General features: G+C 46.3%; 1 protein-coding gene across 1 annotated transcript; it reads right to left on the bottom strand.

Moving 5' to 3' along the window:
• Positions 1 to 1,452: 1,452 nt before the first annotated feature.
• On the bottom strand, positions 1,453 to 11,598 carry LOC144936057 (cyclin-A2-like). The gene is made up of 8 exons (XM_078862870.1): positions 11,033 to 11,598; positions 8,028 to 8,337; positions 7,488 to 7,603; positions 6,454 to 6,677; positions 4,407 to 4,611; positions 3,341 to 3,454; positions 2,620 to 2,753; positions 1,453 to 1,940 (listed from the first exon to the last, which is right to left on the bottom strand). The coding sequence occupies exons 1-8, from the start codon at positions 11,240 to 11,242 to the stop codon at positions 1,889 to 1,891; spliced, it is 1,365 nt and encodes a 454-aa protein (XP_078718996.1). The 5' UTR covers positions 11,243 to 11,598; the 3' UTR covers positions 1,453 to 1,888.
• Between the last annotated feature and the right edge of the window lie 2,138 nt (positions 11,599 to 13,736).

The raw sequence follows: 13,736 nt of genomic DNA, 5'->3' as shown, positions 1-13,736 counted from the left end.
GGCCGTGAGTCACTGGTGAGTAACCGTTTGTCACTCATTGCGGGTAGAGCACGGGTAGGGAACAGGTACCCGTTTGCGACCCTGGTGCGGCCGGGTACGGGTAAGGAATCAAAACCCGTTTGCGACCTCTGGGTGAGGGTGGCGAGGGAGGCCAAGCGGTGGCGAGGGAGACATGTGACGTGGCCCAGAACATTCAAGAAGGATCCAGAAGGGGGCGTGGCCAGGCACAGTCAGGCCATGCTCAGGGGAGGTCCCGAGAGCTGATCCAGGCTGTCTGCAGGAATCAACCCGCGGTGTTACGTCTCCTCACTCTTCGGTCATCACGTTCGGCATCGTGTCAGGCAGTACGTTACTGACCTCAGATGAGTAGTTATCCCGTTAGGGTCCAAGTTAACCGTAGTAGTTACCACCAATATCGTTGTTTTATGTAGTACCCTGTTGGGTATAGTAATAAACGTGTTACCTCAAAGCCCAAGTGTGTGCCTCTGTGGAAACCACTACACATGCGTCAGCCACGGTCAATCAACTGGATGAAAGCCTCCTCCAAGCCACCACCACCTCACAACCCTGCACTAACAATCCACCCAGCATCTGTACACGAATCGATTTCAACGCTCCATCTTGTGGCTGGACTCTCAAACTCGTGATTTCTTGGCTGCAAGACCATCATGATTGATTATCGTTCACGTGCCCTGCTTTAGCAGTTTTCTTTTCAGGTTTCGATGTCATCTTATATTCTCGTCTCTCATTGAGATTGTGAATGTCAGTTTATAGAAATGTTTGCCCAAATATTTGTCGTGCATTCTGCCCGAGCACGTGGTATGTCATGTTGCCCATATTTAAGAAAACAGAGGCATGTCACCCCTGGGTGGTCAGTTGTTGAGTATGGCGCACGTGGCAATGTTTCATCTCTGCACCTGTGGGAAACTTGGGAGCCCCCACATTGAGTATTGCAGTGCGTATCGTGCCCCCCCCCCCCCCCCGTTCTCAGTACTTACGTGGAGTCCCAGGTCAAGTGTTCTCTCGCTCGTTTTGAAAGTGGTTTGTATATACAAGAGTTAGATTGGATACTAGATCTGGGAAAGGGTTGTGAAGGGATCTGAACATAACCACCTCCAGATTTGAAGCTTTCGTGACTGCAAGGATTCATACTGTGTTTTTTCCAGTAGTCACGTTGGTAAAAAAAAGAAAAATAAATTAAATCACGTTTTGGAAGCTTGTGTTGCCTCCGAAACGTCGTGATTTTTTTTTTCTTTTTTAACCTACGTGACTTTACCGAAAAAACTAAAGAGTATAACCACCTCCCTCTGCCGATTCTCTGTATTGCCTTTTCTCAGAACCAACCTCTCATGCACAGCAGGATCGGGTACACAACCGTTATAATTTAGTGTTTATTTCCCAGTGAATGGCATCGACAGCACAAAAAAGGCTTCAGTGGTACAATTTATTTTGTCAACTAAAAAAATGCACACGTTAACAGCTGATAATTAAACGTACACGCACTGTACAAGAGTAAAAAATAAGACGAAATTGTAAAACATTACGTTTATTAAAAATGATGTAGTATGAAACATTAAAACATGTGTCCACAAATACGTTGCATCGAGTGTGAAAACGAGGGCGCAAATACAAACCATGGCAGGCCTTTGTCAGGATTGCATTTTCTGCCACATCTGCATTCTCAAAATCTAAACTAAGACTCCGTGCGTTGGTCCGTCTGCTCCACCACCCCACACCCTGAGACTCCCCGTTTTCAGTCGGGACCATCAGTTAGAGGGGACTCGCAATCATTCGCCACAAATATGCCACGATATTCCAAGCTGGAAACCGGCGAGCGAGCCGGGGTGCTCCACGCAGGAAACCTCGGGGTGGTCGTGCCACCGTGAAGTCAGGCTTGAGGAAGGTTCACTGGCGGCTCAATCAACGACGCCATCTGATACCTTGAAACACACGCAGTAGATGTGTTAAGTCACATGGCTCATCTTCACAAGTGTGGAGATAGTGTGTGCACATTTTTACTTTTTGTACTTTGGTTGCATTGCAAACACTTTTTTGTTCACACATTACTATTGGGATCTGATTTAATCTCATTTCAAGGTATTGGGATTTACGGTAAGAAACGAGTTTGCTTAAGACGCATGAAAATCAAACATGCCCATGGCAAGCCTCTCATACGTAAACATTTTAGATAGAAATAGCGACAAATAAGAGATTTATCTATCAATCATTGCATTGAAAAAGCATACAATTTGCTAATAATTTGTAAACACGACATTTTCATGGCATTCACGTTATCAATGCCACCACTTATCTTTACCATGTCAGTGACTGTGCACTGCTGCGAGTTTCCTGCATCTCAGAGGCCAAATGACAGACGTCTGCCCTTTTAAAATAGGTGCCTGATGAGTACACTACCTTCCAAACATTCACTCGTTTTTAATCATTAATCCACGATTCGCTTTGATTTACAAAACACTGTGGAACGCTCCCAATAAACTGGTAACTTCGCCCTCTTAAATCCACATCCCGCCACCCCCTCACCCCCATCCCCCCCCCCAACAAAAGGGCGCAACAGCCGACAACACGAAACCTCGGCACACGCACACCAGCGCCACTCACTTGGAGCTCTTGTACTTCTCGCGGATGGACTGCTGCGCGTGCGTTGCTGCCCCGACAAACGTCTGGTGCAGGTGCGCCAAGCACGGCCTGATGTCCTCCAGCGTGTATCCTGTGAACTCGGCCAGGGTGCTGGGCTGTGACACAAAGGGGGGCGGGAGGGGGGGGGGAGCACGCAACGAACGCGACGGCGGTCAAACGGCAACGGTCACAGCAACCCTTGCTCGCGAAGCATCAGGTTTCACACACTGTACGACGTGTACAGAGGGCCTCCCCGCCGATACCCGTGTGGGATGCGGGGGGGTTTATTTACCTTTGCCATGCTGGCAAGTACGAGTTGAAGGTGCCCATTATGGACGCGGAAGCATAGAAGTACACAACAATGGATCTGTTGCACGGTCCTCACTCCTCACAAGGGCAGCCCCAGAAATCCTCCAGCTAATGACCGCGCCTTAAACTTTAAGTGGCAGACTTTTATGTGAACTCTAATTTATAACTTCAGTAAATTGAGGAATTTAAGAGGACAGTCCTTAGGATCAATTGCCAAAAAAAAAGTGGTAAATACAACCCGTCATAAGTCACAGATTGTAATGTACGAGAGGGTAGCTGGGTCTTTAGAGGCCAGACAATGGGGGGGGGCGGCTTGAATATTGCACCTACAAATTAGGGCAAGGGAAAATAGAACCACAACATTCCTGCCGCAGTCATTTCATCCGGTCCTTACCCACAAGCCACCAGAGATGGTGTAGTTGGCCAGTGTGAATGCAGCCGCAGCCAGCAGCGAGGGGAGGTACTGCAGGTATGGATCCACCTCCAGCAAGCTCATCTCTGCCAGGTACTGCAGGACGCAAAACGCCAGCGACAATTTACATTTTGCTTGTGCACAAAATATGCAAATAAATTAACCAGACTGAAATGACCTCATGTAATTCTGCTTGTCAGTGCACCACAACATTGAACAAACTTGCGCAGAGAGAGAGTGATATAATCCCGAGTTCACCCTTAACCAGGACTTGAACTTGCAACTTTCTGATCTACTACACATGGCATCACTTCGTCACCCAGCACTACCCCATATTGGAAGCAAAACCCCTTAAGACAAGATAGAAACTATAAAAATATTTCCTAGACAGAGGGTATTAATAGAACATTAAAATAAATGATATTGATTTATCGTAACAGGTTATCACTCGGCTTATAACTTGACAACCTAAAGTAGTATGTGGATAAGCAACTAATCGCATGTTTAAGCGACATTTTTTAGGACATAACTTATCTAGAGTAGGCAGACATTTATTGGATTAATTCGTTTCAATTACTTACAAGACAACTATAGTTAACTTTGACCACGCAAAAATGTGTGCTGGATTAAAAATCGTGAGCGGGACATTTACCATTGACGAGTAATAGCGATCATTACAGGCAACAATCAGCAAGTCTCACTCACAAAACGAAATTCTAGCAAGAATTGGGGTAAGGCAATCACATTCTAGATTTGAAGCTTTCGTGACTGCAAGGATTCATATTCTTAGGTTTTTTCGGTAAAGTCACGTAGGTAAAAAAAAAGTATTTATTAATTATTATTTCTCAATTAATTTATTTTTTTACCTACGTGACTTTACCGGAAAAAACCTAAGAATAAGGCAATCACACCCCGCTCTTAATTCAAGGACAAAAAACAGGACAAGGCCATGTACACCGTAAACAACAGCCCGGCAAAACAGCACCACGGGTGACGTCCAAAGCTAGCGATGAACACCAAATTAAGAGAAAACCCCCCAGGTGCTCACCATGGCGAGGCCTTTTGTGCGACCGCAGGCTCCGCCGTGCTTCAGGTACTGTGTGAGGAACTGCATGATGGTGGGGCTGGCCACCTCGAACGACAGCACCCTGAGGATGAGGTGCTCCATGCGCAGCACCTGCTTCTTGGTGTAGGTGTCATCGGTGATGAACACAAACTCGCTCACCTCAGGCGGGTAGATCTCCTCAAATTTTCTGCAAGATAAAAGGAGACGCTTAGAACCTTTGGCGATTACTTAGGGCTCAATACAAGTGACAATCAGCCATGAGGTAAAGCTGCTAATGGGTCCCCCGTAATGTAAAGGCATGCCCTCTAAATGAAGCTCCCAAAGACAAATGGCAGCAGTGAACATTGATGACCATACTCTACTGATGTGTGCTAATAAGGACAAAACCAGTCCACAGTTTCTTCCTCACTGACATGTCAGTCACATTTACTCAATGTATTCATTGGCGACTGAAGATAAGATGGCCACAATGCAGTTCTTCTGAATTGGTTTCAGGAATGTGCAAGGCTTAGAGCTCTTGTACACGTGATGCACATCTTTGTGTTAAAAAGTGAACTATTTGAATTCCTCAGAAATTCAAAGCACCTCCTATCACATCAACAATTCCAAAGCCCTGCTGTGCCCGTTTGGCAAGGTTGGATAAGTACTGTGCAAAATAATTTCAACATACATACACAAGGGGTATGCAGCACTGGCCTGTGTGTGCATTAGCCTGCCAGTAGGGAGCAGCAACAAGAAAAAAACAAGGTTAGCACAAATTCTGAATTTGTATCCTACATTTCCCCAAGCCAAGACAACCGCCCCACGACTCCCTCCTGTTCATCTGTTCGTATGCATTGAGGGTTTAACGATGCATTAATTAAACTAATAGTGATTCTTAGGCTCAGAATAAACATCAAATCAGGTGTGTAGGAATTAACACATTTCAATGCCCGTGTTTTGTCCAACAGCAACAATTGACCCCTGCAAGCCATTAATGGACAGCACATTTGCCACAATGTTAAAATAATCGTGACGCTTAATGGGGGGAAATTTATTTAATTGCCATGAGCAGTGAATTATTACCCCAAATATGGCAACCCAATGAATATGTAAATCAATAAACATCGCAACCAAACAATGCAATGGTTCTTTAATCAGGCAGAGCAATTTGAGCGTCATTAGGACTTTTTAATTAGCATCCTGGGTTTTTAATTATATACTTCATTTTTACTTGGCCAATTCTTAAATTCAGGCCTTTAAAATCCCCGTGCTTCATTTGAACCGTACTTTCATGCCTTTGATGCACTGCCGTGATGTGTTTACGTGCGCAATGTGACAAGCGGCGCGAGTCCAGAGCCGAATTTTAATTAATATCCTTTGTAGTCGCGCACAGCCATTACACGGGTATTTGAAGCGCTCCTCTAGCCAATCCTGCTGAATCACGCTTTCATTTTAGATTTCCCCGATTGCCTCCCAAAATCCCTTTCATCCCCCCCTTCTGCACCCTCCTCTCCCACTCTGCTCATGTCCTACCCACAAACCGTCTAAAGACAACTCCTGTGAAGCACAGGCTACCAATTGTGTAAGCGTGAGCTCTCAACGCTTCTCTACAACTCACAAAAAACATGGGATATATGCGCCAAATTACTTGTGGATGTGCTCACCTTAGGGTCACACAGCACTACATTATAAAAACATTTGATCCTAATTAATGGGAGGAACGCTTCTATGGCCACTTTTAATGCAGTAACTCGTTACCAAGTTCAGACCGCAAAAACTCGGTACAAGGAATAGTAGGGCATCCAATGAGTCACCCCAATCAGAAAATGATGAATTGGCACAATTCAGGGTCTCGTCCTTAGGTCTGTAAAATCACTTGTTCCATTAGCCTAACCGTAAATATCGTTTGTACATAGTGACCGTAGGAATAGATTGTAAAGAATCGTTGTAATCGATCGTCAATGGATTCTGATCGGCGGAAAAAATTGTCACGTGCAACACGGGAGGGCCCTCTGAGCCACAAAGGTTGGAGAGCGGACACACTTACGCGGCGAGGTACATCGCAGCCGTGCCGACGAGCTGCAGTTTGCCACGAAGCACCGACATGGAGGAGAGGAAGCGGTCGATGTAGTTGACGGCGAGGTAGAGCGTCTCGCTGTGCAACTTATACTCCTCCACAACCTCAACCAGCCAGTCCACCAGGATGGAGCGCATGCTGGTCGTGATGTCTGGCTGCTTCCGCATGTAGCCGGCCTTCGGTCTGCAGCGCAGCTGTAGGCAGAGAACAGTGCAACACAAAAAGTAAAAAAAAATTCTAAATTTAAATAACCGACTTTGGAGTAGACCTTTAAAAGTGATCACATTTGGACTCTAGAAATGAGATGGTCAGGTGGCTCAAAGGTCAGTGCACCAAGCTGACACTTGAAATCCAGGGTTCATATTCTGGCAGTTGCCTGTAGGTGTAGCAAGTAGACATCTAAGTCCGGTCACCAATGGGTTGCACAAAAGAAACACCACACAAAACTTGGTTCTACACTACAATGTGGTAAAATTTCAGCTATGACAATTAAAAGGTAAAATGTCACTTTAAATATCATTCGTTTTGTTTTCTCTGTCAGCCGGCTGTTCTCACATGACCACTGTAATTACTAATAGCTACATTCACAACGATATATTTGGCAGATTCAATTTCCAAGGGCTAACAATTTTTTCACTGGTATTCCGTGCAAATAAGATATCAATAGCAGGATATGCAAAAATGTGCACGACTCAGTGGATGTGGCCACTCACTGGAAGGTGAACTGCTTTCTGCGAGAATATAAAAATTCATCGAGACTCCTGATGTGACACCAATTTCACGAACTGTAACATTGAGCTACAAGAGCAAAATGTTAACCCAGGCTTGTCCACCGCTACGTATGGCACATCTGTTTCGCTCTTGTAATAAATGGTAGCGTTTTACATAAAGGCTTAATCAACTGAATTTAATGCAGCTCGATTAACCACCTACCCTAATGCCATCCCAGACTAACAAATGCCAACAAACCGCCACACACACACACACACATCAGCGACCCGCACCTCCGCTTGCTGCAGGTGCTGGTAGATCTCCTTGCCGTACGTCCCCACAACGAGGTCGTCCAACGTCGGCGAGTCTGGGCTCTCAGTGGAAGAGGAGTCGAGGACCATTGGGGAACCTGCGACACCAAGGCAGTGACTCATCAGTACAATGTGCTCGCTAGGATGACCAGGGCAATGTAATATTACTAAATCAAATAACGACGTATGGCCACCGTGTATTTCAACCCCAGATTTTTAGAAATATTTTATATTAAACTAAAATATACATGCACCACAATAAATTGACCACCGTGCAGGTCATAGCAGTTATGACCATACGTCATCCATGAGTGAATTGTCAAAATCACTTGTAAATATACAAATTGAGCACCTCATTTTCCATTGTTAAAACACATTAACGACTACGCATTGTAACGGAACACCTATAATATAACATAGCACTTCCGAGTTTGTCAACACTGGCGTTGCCACCAACACCCACAGCAACCACAACCCTTGCCACAATATATAAAGGGGGCACACATCAATGGAACCACGTACTTTCATCCATGGACACGTCGAGGGAGATCCCGCGGGAGCCAGTGGACATAGACAGCGTGGCCAGGGGCTGCCTCACGCCCAAGGCCATCACGGAGGCCGGCAGGGCAGTCCGCTCTATCGGGGCGGCTGACGTTTTTGTGGTGACGGCGGGAACCCAACTGCCCAGCCGGGCCCCGTCCGTCACGTCAGTCCCACTCGCGCCATCGTCCTCGTGTATTGTGAAAGCCTGGGACTCCTTCCGCTTGCATGCCACCGGCTTCGATGGCACCAGGTTCTCGTCAATGATACTGAACACGGAGCTCGTCCCACCCTGCACAGTAAACCAACGGGGAGCGGCGATGTTAAATATGATTACAGCAGGTACACCACACACACTAGTTTCCTTCTGGTTGGAGAACTCCACTTGTTACACAGTTCAAAATTGCCTGGTTTGTCACATTGTACTTCCATTTTTACCACATCCACTGCTGGTTAAAGGCCTCCCGAGAACATGTGGGTCGTGGGGTTATTTTACAGGGTTATGGTGCCTTCCAGAGTAGCACTCTGTAATTGGAGAGAATTTATCATCCGTAGATAATTACTGAGACTTGAAATGTAAACACTTGCATCTAAATTGCATTTAGGACGTACATTTGCATCTATTTCCCAAGCAAGGTAAGTTTTAACGTGTATACATTGGCTTTTAACATTATTTGTATCCAAATACAGCACATTTGCATTAGTGAATTGGGAAACTTAGGATTTACAAGTCCTTAAGGTGAACATTACTGCTGCTAGAAAAATATATTGTACCCAATCAGAATTGGTGTTCGAGGCCATGAGCCATTTTAATGGCCCATCCATATAACCATGAGTGCATGGCGTTGGGAAGGAATGGGGCTTTCGATTGGATGCAGAAATATTTTTCATAACAGCGTTGGGTGGACGGGTAAAGCGAGGGTAACTAAAATATTTACCAATCCATGTCCCAGAATAGAAGAAAATTAAAATGGCCAACGAGAGGTGTGGACACCATTTAAGTGACCATTTCCCCCCAAAAATAACTTTATAGCTCATCGGATTGCTTCAGTATAAATAAATAATCTGATTTAAATATAGATTTTTAATTAAGTTATAAACCTGGCACAATTTACAATTATTTAAAAAACTATGTAAAAACGAGCTTTTGTTAACTATAATCCTTCATCCAGCAGAAGATTAAAACGGCTGTTAAGTTGCCAATACAGTAATTAAGGTATTAACGGACAGAGAGGGAGTTACTTTACCATACTTCACCACAGTGAATTGTACAAAGGGCTGTACAATATAACATCTCATTGACCTTACTAAGATTTGGGGCCAAAAACGCGTTCTCCGATGTAAAGGGAAAATATTTTATCGACACTTCATTAACATTGAATGAAAAATATACGTAACTTGGGAGTGTGGAATTTTTTTCTAAATATATACCCATATATTAAACGGTCATTAAAGGGCCACGTGAAGTCGCGTGTTATATAATAAGTGACAATAGGAGCTGAACGTGGGGGGGGGAACAGTTGCACCCCAGCAGCTGCATTTTTCAAAAAATGCAGAAGGCGCATTTTTGCGTTTCAAACGCTGTGGGCGCAGTTTCTCTCTGTCAAACAATACTTCCAAAATAACACATCCACGATACTCTCCTCCCCCATGCCCACCGAACGGTTTATTATCAAGAGGTTGGCCGATTAAAGTCCGATATAAAACGAGCCCTAACAATTTCCAAATAGTATTTAGATTTGAATGGAGTGGCGGGGGGAGGCGCATTCTCAACGGCCACTGGGCTCCCGAATGGCGGTAACAAAAATTGGCTCGCTCACCAATCGCCTAAGCGCGAACGAAAAATATCACAACTCGTTCCAACGCTACTCTTGCTTGTATAGATAAACACAGCTCTTAAAAATGATGGTGTCTCTCGCCACGTCTTCACGAAAAGACGTGGCGAGCGTTGCAGCAAAGATGAAATTGGCGCGCCGTAAAATGGCGGGCAAGCGCGGAGCGAGAGCTCCGTGTGGATTTTGCGACCGCGTAAAACAAAAACACTCCCTCCTAAAACATCGCAAACGACGATGCACACACACAACAAAACACGCACATCGCACGGCCAACTCGGCAACAGCACGAGCAATCGTGCGATGAGACTCGAACACCGTGGTGATGGTGGCGATGATAATGGGTTGCGCGCGTAATCGATGAAGGTCAACCGCGGGACTAAATAATGTGTCCGTGGGAACTCGGGTCACGAAATAAGTTGAAAACTATCGTGGGAGGAAGCTAAAGGGTGAATTAAGGGGGTCCCTTGATGGGGTAGCAAAAGGGGGTTTTTGAAACCTGGGAATGCATTAAACGAATGTCTCGCGAGAAGCGGCGCGATTCAAAAGATACCCACCGAGACAGCGGCTGCAACGTATGAATGTTGGGGGGGGGGTCCCCCCCCTATGAAGATAATTCATTATAAGGGGGGGGGGGGTTCTCCCTGGTATGGACCACAGAGGGGTAAAAGGATCCCTGTAAGGGGTACGTGGATAGGGTGGAGGATGGGAAAGGGTTGAAGAGATCTCAGGCGAGGCCATGGTAGGCCCCTGGCTGAAAAGGTGGCACACGTAAAGGACAAGGGTCCTCGGGACAGGCACAAAGGGCTAACGAAGTGGTGGTGAATAGGATCAGAAACAATAAACACATTCAACTCATAGTAAGAATAGGGGAAAATCATCGAGAGTTTTAACACGGAGAGGGCCGTTTCATACGACAGCCCAAGCAGAGCTAATGATGGCGTTGGAATGAGCCTGATTGCGATAGAGAAGCCTCCCTTGTTAGAACGAAAGGCGAAGAAGAGACAAGAGATGGGGATTCAGAGATAATAGTCGCAGCTAAGAGTGGAAGAGGGTCCCACGAGGTAGGGCGAGACAAAGCGAAAGAGAACCACGCAGCATGGCCACCTCGCCATGCCCCACCACCACCACCAACTCCGCACACAGAATGCTAACCTGCGTCTTCTTGACCGCCCGTAGAGGCTGTACACGGCCCTGGGCATTGATGTTCTGAGTGTTGAAGGCGCTGTGGTGGTTCAGGTTTCCTAAGGCCATCCTCTTGCCGCCCATCACGGGAACGAACGAGCCGGATGGCCCGGTCAAGTTTTCGTTGGTCGCTACTCCACCTCCATGGTTCACGTTCTCCAGGTCGCCCTCGTCCAGCATCGTCGCCTCTTTTTCAACAAATGCTCAAACAAAACTTAGAATAAAGCAACCCACACACAGCAGTTAAGCGCTGCTGCTGGTGCGAGCCAACGGATCTTTACCGACCGAGCGCTTCTTGCCCTACGGCCTGAACCTCACTAATCACAGTATTATAAATACACGTGTGTTTTATTTTTTAAAACTCTTAATAATTCTCGCCCTGCGACAAGCTAAAACACTGCTGCGGTATGCTTCTTGCAACAACACGGTCCAGTCGGATGGTGGTTGTTGTTGTTGTTGGTGGGTTGAGATGCCGCTGCTGCTGCTGCCGTTGTTGCTGTTACCGCTGCGAGCGGCAAACCACGCGGGGCGGCTCCAGGAAGTGACTGAACACTCCTCGCCGCCCTGCCGATTCAAGTCTTCCCGCGACTATTGAATCCCGCCAATCAGCGGCCGTCCTCAACGTCACGTGCCGCGCGATCCGAACCGCCTGGCCAATCGGGGCGCACCGGTTAACAGACGCGCGGCGTCATCGCAGGCTCCGCCAATGGGCGCGCCGATACCCTCCCCCGCTACCCCCCCCCGCTATCCCCCCCCCGTACCCCCCCCCGCTACCGCCCCCACCCAACTACAACCACCCCCAAAGACAAAGGTCCCCCGTATGGTGTTGACAGACTGTTAGGGCAAGTGCTGTTAGCGAGCACCTATTAAGGGCGGCACGGCACCACAGCACCCCCACCACCACCACCACTGGGTGAGACGTCTTCCAGAAGGGGAAGAGCGGCCCATGGAAATTTCAAGTTGTCGTCAAAATTATTAATTTAACGGATCATTATTATCATCATCATTTTCAGCAATGATATATCCACTGCTAGATGAAGGCCTCCCCAAGAAATGTAATGGATCATCAGCCATGATCTATCAACTGCCGGGTGTATGCCTCCCCAAGAACCAGACTGAATCATCAGCTCTGATCTCTCCACTGCTCGATGAAGGCCTTTCCAAGCACTGCATTTGAAAACTGTGTTGTCCTTCCCCCACACCACCGATTCGCACAGTTGGCTACATACGGTGCGAAAGAAGTTCAAAATGCATTGGATCATCATCAGCCATGATCTCTCCACTGCTAGATAAAGACGGCCACCATCTCATGGGCTTGCCATGCATCAATCCATCGAGTTCCTCCACCAGATGTGATTTCATTGCCCCATCGCCTAGGACCCTAGGTGCACATCTTCACAGAAACGTCCCATTGCTTGACTGCCACTCCATTGTTGTTATTGTCAATCATCCATCACCCATGCTTTCAACGTGTCCTTCCCAAACACAGTTTGAATACTGATTAATCATTGATTTTTGGGTTAGGCCACATCATGAGCTAACCAAATTGTGTTATGAACCACCCACCAACCCGACACAGCCAAACAAATTGAAGTGTCACGTGCACAAGAGTTTTAACTTTCCAATGATTTTTAAAGCTTAAAATGTTGGTGTGAGCTTAAAATCGTTAAAGCTCACAGCAACATTTTTCAATAGACACGACGTTTCAGTTGCAAATCCAGCAAACATCATGAACATACATTCCAGGGCTCAACTGAGAATATTGGAAGTTTAAGTGCATGTTTATTATATTACACACGATGAAATCTGCTCATGTGCTGGTGCGAGATAGATCGTGGCATCGTTAAACTGATGAATTGTGACTTGGAGATGTATTTATCCAGCAGTGGATAGATAATGGCTGATGATATACAAACTACATTTTGTACAAATCCAGCAAGCACCTAATTATATAATTACAAATGTGTTCAAACCAAACAATGATAATTCTCAACAGTCCCAATGTTAAGCATGATCACGCAATGGAGACTAAAGCGTGCATTAACCTGCAATCAGTTGACTACGGACCACGCGAAAAATAAGTTCAACGTACATACATATGTAAATCATCAATGCGCTTGTTCAATCTACATTTATTTTGTTCTGTAAGGTCACAGCAAATTAGTCACCCTATGCGCAGATCCCCTGTTGTGGGGAGGGCTTGGGGTAATGGCTATTTATTTAACAATGTATGTATGTATGTGTTTCTGTTTCAGGCTCGTGACGGTTGGACGCACATCCCAGCTTTTTCCCTTTCTCCCCCCTCCGCCGCCAACCAAAGGGGATTTGGGCTGCTGATCCGCAAAATGTGCAACGGTCGTTTCTACGGCCAGAGACAAGATTATGCCCCATCGTGGGAAAATTGTCAGCAAAAATAAATGTGTCAGTCCATTAGCTATCCGCCGTTTGTTGATTAAGACCTTCGCCATCCGCGGCCATCTCGATACACGGATTTCGCGACCCACGAAAGCCATGTTACTCGTGCATATGAGCTGATCTTTTCGCTCCATATTACCCACTGGAGGTTCTCTTCTTAGCGTTTTCCCTCATTTGGCTAATACTCCACAGTCTCGACAAACTGCCATGATCCCTTCTAGTGACTTGTACTGCCCGAGTCACCCTTTCTTGTTAAGGA

Source organism: Lampetra fluviatilis, chromosome 15 (assembly GCF_964198595.1).
Source record: "Lampetra fluviatilis chromosome 15, kcLamFluv1.1, whole genome shotgun sequence".
Taxonomy (NCBI): domain Eukaryota; kingdom Metazoa; phylum Chordata; class Hyperoartia; order Petromyzontiformes; family Petromyzontidae; genus Lampetra; species Lampetra fluviatilis.
Note: the sequence above shows the minus strand (reverse complement) of the source record. Positions and strands in the feature narration are given on the sequence as shown.